This window comes from Quercus suber, unplaced genomic scaffold, assembly GCF_002906115.3.
Source record: "Quercus suber isolate HL8 unplaced genomic scaffold, Cork oak 2.0 scaffold_478, whole genome shotgun sequence".
NCBI lineage: Eukaryota > Viridiplantae > Streptophyta > Magnoliopsida > Fagales > Fagaceae > Quercus > Quercus suber.
In genome coordinates this window covers 143,466-151,288 of record NW_027069929.1, presented here as the reverse complement: position 1 = coordinate 151,288, position 7,823 = coordinate 143,466, and the positions used below count along the sequence as shown (strand labels likewise).

General features: G+C 33.6%; 1 protein-coding gene across 1 annotated transcript; it reads right to left on the bottom strand.

Moving 5' to 3' along the window:
• Window positions 1-5,629: 5,629 nt before the first annotated feature.
• Window positions 5,630-7,610, bottom strand: LOC112010047 (uncharacterized). The gene is made up of 2 exons (XM_065762879.1): window positions 6,407-7,610; window positions 5,630-6,303 (listed from the first exon to the last, which is right to left on the bottom strand). The coding sequence occupies exons 1-2, from the start codon at window positions 7,447-7,449 to the stop codon at window positions 5,901-5,903; spliced, it is 1,446 nt and encodes a 481-aa protein (XP_065618951.1). The 5' UTR covers window positions 7,450-7,610; the 3' UTR covers window positions 5,630-5,900.
• Window positions 7,611-7,823: the final 213 nt, after the last annotated feature.

The following is a 7,823-nucleotide window of genomic DNA, read 5'->3' as shown; positions in this document are numbered from 1 at the left end:
CTTCAATTCTTTCATAGTGGATCTATTTTACCTTGAGGATAACTAGGTTAAATCCTCTCCAGGTTTTTTTACGGGTTTGGTTTTCCTAGGTTATCAAATCATTGTGTTCTTTATTTTCCGCATTGTTGACTTGATATAATATACTTGTGTTAACCTAAATTTGAATAATTTACCTAAGTAATCACTTGGTTAAATAACTAGGTTAAACAACTTGTGTTTTAAGGGGTCTAAAAACGTATAATTATCATTCAGCTATTATGAAGAGAATAGTGAAATCAATTGATATAGAGAGATTATTGCCTTAGGTCCACATAAAACTCCATCCAAAGTAGACATACCATACCTACATTAAACAGATTAATTTAGGGGTAACAAAATCAAAAAAAAAAAAAAAAAAAAAACCTTCTCTTGTATTTAACAGCTATTTTTAAGGCATGCAGATCTTATTTTATGTTAGCTGCCAATGACAATAAAATAACCATGGACTATGATGCAAATTCAAAGCCCAACTCATGCAAATCACTACAGAAACTACCTACACTAATAAAGGGCATTACCACATATGAATTGGATATAAGCTTGCCAAAATGGAATGACTAAATTCAAACAAGGAAGCAGGACAAAGGGACAAGAATTTCACAGGAACTTTCAAACCCTCGTTGAGTGACGCTAAAATTTATAATCCTCAAGGAAACCAAATCCTAAAAAAGAATACATTGCCCAATATTAGAAAACAATAGGGAAAATATTCTTATAATTCATATGATTGAAGGATAGAATAAAGAAAACAAGGGGAAAAGAAAAGATTACTTATTGCCAAACTAAACTCCATCACTTAAGCTGCCAACAACAACAACAAGCCCTAAGCTACCAAGCACCAAAAAAGATTTCCAGTGAGATTTTTTGACATGCACCTACAGTTGCAATAGTTGCATAACGAATAGAACTCTTCTGTACAAGGTAAATCTAATATTTCTTAGGCATTCAAACAACCATTTTTAAAGCTACCAACTCTTATCTTATATGACTACCCAATGACAAAATTGACGATCTTAGGTTCTTAAAAGTTGTAATAAGTGCATGTGGATGGCAGTTAGAAAAAGGAACTGGGACAAAAATGCCAAATAATGCTGGGATTAGTTAAAGCCAAACAAATAAAGCCTAAGATACACATAATGCAAGCACCAGTTTTTTATTTTACAATTCTAATTTAACTTTTAAAACTCATAATTACCAGCCAACCAACAATATGGAATTGTGCTCCAATAGACAAGAACCAAATCGATCGAGGAAAGCCAACATCACCAAAACAAATGCCTTAAAAAGAACTATCAAGGACCAAAACCTACAAAAAAATTGAACAAGGAATAGTATAGCATCACAGTTAGTGGGAACACTATATTAAAGGACTTATAAGCGAAATGAAAAATCAAGACAGTGTATGTTTTCTTATTGGTGTAGTCTACATAGTTTAAGTTTGAGAAAGATTTAAGACTTGTACACAAACTCGCCAACTCAAGTACAAGAAAGTCTAAGTCAATTTCCAATCCTATAGGCAGATCAAGATAAAAATAATCAAACATTGTCCACATAAAAAAACAAAATAGACATCACCAAGTTAAACAAAAGCATGTCATTTAGAGCTCAAATATGAGTCCAGAATGGAAAAAACTTCAGCTTGGATATGGACTTTGTTCATCAATGACAGTATCCACCCACTCACTTTCTCCAACTAGGAAATTAAGTAGCAACAATCTAAGGTTACGAACTATGATGCAAACCTTTCTAAACGAATTAGCTCCTGGGTAATCATAACCTATGACTCAAACATTTCAAACTTTTCTTAAAAAACTATGATGCAAACCTAGAGACATAAGTTAGATTCATGTCATTCCTAGAAATCCCAAATCATGCAAATGAAGACAAGATAAAGCAAAAAACCATATTATTTACCCTCCGCAACCATCTTAAGGTCACAAACTTTGTCATTTACATGTCCCACAACAATAAGAGGCATTACCATATTCAAATTGAACAAGACAAGACAAAAGAACAAGAATTTAAAGGGAAATTTCAAACCCTCAATATGTGAGACGGAATTTTTAGCAGTCCAAAAAACCAAAGCCTGAGAAAAGCAATTATAGATCCATGAATTAGAAAATTAAGACAAGCCAAAAATTGTATAGTTTTTACAATTGCAAGAGACTAAGGACCAAAAAAATATCTTGTAGACATATGAGGAGTAGATTTTTGTCATGCACTAAGAAAGCAAAACTAAGAAAAAACTACAATATTTCAGTAGAAGCTAACAATTATATATATAAATTATTCTAACTCTGAAATCCATGGTCTTCTCTATTGCCAAATATACGATGACAGCGATATCAATTAGCAACAATCCAAGTTCACAAATTATGACACAAATACAGAAATATAATGTTAATTCAATGTAATTCCCAAAAAGTCCAACTAATCTAGGAGAAGAGAAAGCAGAACTTGTATTGTTTTCCCTCTACAACCATATTCAGGTCACACATAGTTAGCCTGTGAATTCATTATTAAGGTTGCAAATGTAGAATGACCAAAAATTAAATAAGCCATCAAGAAAAAGGAAAAAGAATTGCAATATCCATTTAAAACCCTCACTGAGACTGGAATTATAATTGTCCTATGAAAGCCAAACAAAGACCCAAGTATTAGAATGAATTAAAACAAGAAAAAACTATCCTTCAAACTCTTATCAAAGTAGCAAAAATAAAAATAAAAAAAAATAAAAAGGGAGGAAAGGAAAGCCTACTTCCAAACCAGACTCCACCGCTTAACCTGCAAAGTCCCAAATATATATATATATATATATAACCTGCTTCCTGCATAAACACAATAAGTCACAAACCAAATTGGATTTGGTGGATTATGAATTCCCCTTAAAGCCAAAAAAATCAATAGGAACAAGACAAGAAGACAGATGTAGGAACCTCACACCCCAAGTTAAAATCATTTAATTCCTAGAAAGCCCAACAGGGCAAGACATAACTAATATCTTTCTACCCAGCAACCATAGTTGGGTCACAATCGCCATCAGTCTACCTATCCCATACCAATAAGAGGCATTACTGCATTTGAACAAGATAGAATAACCAGTAATTAATCAAGATTGCAGTACAAAGGGAAAAGTATTCAATGAAAGTTCAAACCATCACTGAATGAAACTAGGATTTCAGGAGAGAATAATAAAAGTGGGAAGAAAATAAGATACCAAATCAAACTCCACCACTTAAGCAATCAAGCACACACACAAAATCTGCAACCTGTGCACATGTTAGTGTTGAAATTTTAACACACTCTAAATTGTAGAAGTTGCCAAAAAACAAATAGAAGAACTCCTCTCTACAAGATAAATACTTTCCTTTCTTGACATATAGAGCAATAATGTATAAAAAATGCAACTCATTACATATGAGACTGCACAATGATGAGCTCCAAAAAGCATAGTGCAAAAAAGACCAAATTGATGATCTTAAGGATATAATAAATGCAAGTACATCACAATCAAAAAAGGAACCAGAAACAGTCTACCAGCCCACTGATTTTATATGACTAGGAAATCAAATCCAGAATAGTCTTGAGGAACATTGCTCCAAGCATCCCAGGTAAGAACTTGCAAAACCTGCTCCAAGCACACTGCTTGAAACACCTACAAAAGTATCCAATGCAGATCCAAAGAACAAATCCATACAAATGAGATATAACACTTAATACTATTTTAAGCCCAAAAGAGCACCAAGATGTCAAATAATGTATACAAGGTAGAGTAAGGTGGCTAATAGTATTGCTGCTAACACAATATAACCAAGTTCTACTAAAAGCATGAAAACATGAATAGAAACAAGACAAGAAGACAAATGTACAAGTGCTACATGAAAGTTGACCTAAATGAGCAAACTGAAAAACCAAATTCAAGCTACATAATTTAGGATAACTTTAAATTATAAGATTTTATTTTTGAAGGAAAAATAAAAAATAAAAAATATAATATTATAAAGAGTAAGACAACTCAAAAGCATGTTTCATTGAGAAGCAACAAAACAAAATCAACCTAGCTAAAGTACCACAAATGTAGCACCACTTAAATTATAAAATAAAAACTGACAACACAGACAAGCAAGGTTTTTTTGGCGTTTAGCATCAATTTTCTAACAATGTTGTTTGTTGTCAAGTTTTTGAAGCTACTTTGTAAACTAGCATTACGAGTCTCTGACACTGGAGTTCCAGTGCTAGCACACAGTTGACGTGGTACAATTTATCCACGTGGAACACTAGTCTCTCAAACTTGAGCTCTATAGAACGAACAAGGAAATCTGAAGAAGAAGAAGAAGAAGAAGATGACCGGAGATCGAAGAAGAAGAAGAATATGGGAAGAAGAAGAAGAAGGGTTTGGAGAACAGAAGACGAAGAAGGATCTAGGAAAAAGAAGAAGACAAAGAAGAAGAAGGATCTTGAGAACAGCAGAAACTAGAGCACCGATCTAGAGAACGGCAGTAACTCAAGTCTTAGACTCTCGAGTTTCACGTGGATGATTTTTCTTTTACATCAAATTACCAGCACTTGCAACTCGAGTATTAGATACTCGAGTTACATCATTGATCATTTGATCTCGAGTTTCAAAGCCTCGAAATGCTAGTTTGTTGAATAGTTTTGCAAACTTGACAACCAACTAAAATGTTCCAAAAATAATGCTAAATGCCAAAAAAACCCAACAAGCAAGACATCCAATCTCCAATAATAAAAAATAAGATTAAAAAAAAATTAGTGTCATTATTAATATTTAAAAAAAAAAAACAATAACAAAGAAAGAAAAGAAATTATATAACAGAAAACCAAAAACCTCTAAAAGGGTCTAGCAAGTAGTTAAGGGAGTATTAGGATCAAAAGCAAAAACTAAAATACAACGGAAATAAAAGCCTGTTCTCAACCCAATGTCAGTCCAACAAATTGTTTTTCTAACTCATACATATCTTACTCCAATACTTTAAACTTCAAATTATAAAAAAAGAATTAATGAAATCAAGAAAAAAAGACAGCTTAACCTGAGGTCCCCCATCAAACTGTATTTTTTTCAGAATTTAAAGAGCAGCCATGATTATAAAATGCAAATGTTTAACCTATATGATTGCCCAATAATGAATCGTAATTTATTTTTTATTTTTTACTGTTAGAATTGTGTGATTAAATGATTAAATTTACCATATCCTAACAGCTTAAACTTTTGGGACAATTGGTAATTTAGTAAGGCATTAGAACCTATGTTGCACGGACATTGACACGGATACAGACACGGGGATACGGCAATTTTTGAAAAATAAAGACACGACACGACAGGGACACAACGGTTACCGGCGGTTAAATAATTAATTAAATTTTATATTTAGGCATATTTTTTAATATTTTTAGACATAAAATACGTTTATGTCTAGAATTTAAATTATGTAAAAACTACAAATAAGTAAACTAACACCCAAAGTAGTACAATAATACACATAAAATATTTAGAGTACAAACCATAAAATGATAACAAGTTCAACATCAAACTAAAAACATAAAAGGATAACAAGTTCAGCGTCAAACTAAAAACATAAAATGATAAAAAGTTCAATGTCAAACTAAAAACATAAAAGGATAACAAGTTTAAACTTTCAAGATTGTCACAGAACAACAAAATCATCATCATCAACATAATTATCATCCTCAGCAATACTTGTCTCCATCTCTGGCTCATCTAGTGTGAGATAAGCAATCTCAAGCAACCCAGGTCCTCCAAATGGTTCACCCCAATTATCTCCACCAATGTCCCACTTCTTAGATTCTCCTATAGTGTACTCGGGCCTTCTCCTTGAAAGAAGTCAAAGATTAGAATGAACAAACACTAAATCTTCAGCACGTTTAGGAGTAACTCTATTCCTCCTCATACAATGGATGAAGCCATATGTACTCCAATTCCTCTCAGCACATGATGATGAGCAAGGCTGTCCAAGAAGCTTTAGAGCTAAAGTTTGAAGCACAGGTAAATTGGACCCATAAGTTGACCACCAAAGCAATGGATCGTAGGTCCACCTATCCTCCATGTTATCATCATCATAAGCCTTAACTCCTGAAAACAAACCAAACTCCACATTAACATTCTTCCTATCATCAGGATCAGGAAAGAACCTTTTGAGGCACTTGTTTCTCTCCGCAGAAATTTCAGCATCCTTATGTGGCGCAACACGGCCTCTAACTTCCTCAATCCATTGATTAGTATAATACCTAGTTAAAAGCAAATAAATAAGTACAACTAATGAGTTTAGTTTATTTGTTTGGAAATGCCTAAAGAATATAAACGAAAAGATTAAAGAGATAGAAAAATTACTTCGGATTCAAGGAGTGGGCTAGGCAATGAAGTGGTGTGCAATTTTTAGTCCACCGTTCAATGAGTATATTGTGTACCACATCATAGAATGGAGAACCCTCATAGTCTTCCTTGCCTTCATGCCGGTATATTTCTTTCTTCACGTTTTCTATCATGGAATCCCACATTTCATACACCTTATGGAGAATAGGTGCATCCGTGTCAGCCACTCGAAGCATCTCATAAATAGGTCCTGTGAATCTCAAAATATATGCAACCTTGTCCCACCACAAATCATTCAAAACGTAATCCCTCACAGTTTGAGCTTTTCCCACATCATCTTCTCTATATGACATCCATTCCTCACTAATGACCATATTTTGAAGATTTTGTTTTACTTGAAACAATCTTTTAAGCATGATGATTATTGAAGCAAATCGTGTTTCAGCAACAGCAAGTAACTTCAAAGGGGAATTTGAATTAAAAATTTCTAATCTCATAGAATGATTTGTGATGAAAATACAAATGAAAGTTGCCTCATCTGAAACTTGTGCAATCCAATTACATTCATTATATGCAACCTCATTCCGCAAAGAGTTCTTAGGTGCACATATATTCCTCAAGGCCAAATTGAGGGTATGCACAACACAAGGTGACCAAAAAATATGAGGATATTCAACTTCAACAATAGATCCTACAGCCTTCATAACATATGCATTATCAGTAATAATTTGGACAACATGTTCATGCCCAACCTCTTCAATGACCTTTAGAAACAAGTTAGCAATGAAATGCTTGTCTTTGTACTCTTTGGTACCATCAATGGATTTGATAAAAAATGGCCCTTTCTCTGATGTAGCCATAAAATTGATAAGTGGCCTTTTTTGTACATCTGTCCACCCATCACTTACAATGCTTAAACCCTTTTCTTTCCAAGTGTCTTTAATTGACCTCAACAACTTCTCAATATGTGCCCTCTCTTTTTGCAACAGAGTTGTTCTTAATTTATTGTAACCTGGAGGAACATAGCCCACTAAATTATTATTAGCTGCAAATTTGATCATCTCAATCCAATATGGGTTCTTAGCAAAGTGAAAGGGTAAACCAGCAGAATAAAATGTCCTAGCAATAAGAGAATCTAATTGCTCTCGACATTGATTGTTAAAAGCCCTCTCCAAAGGAGAATTCTCAGTCCCTTTTTTTTTTCAGAAAAAATGGATGACTTGTAGCTATACTACTCTCCTTATTGCCCAAATTAGGACTAGTAGGAGAATCAGTTGGTAAAGACACTAGCCTAGGCTTCTTCAATCTACGCGAAGATTCCTCATACGCATCTTCTAATTTCAGCATTTCATTCTGATACTCATCTCCAACCTTGGCACATGGTTGTATTCCAAACTTAGAAAATTTTAACAAGTGTGCCTTTACCCTTGAATAA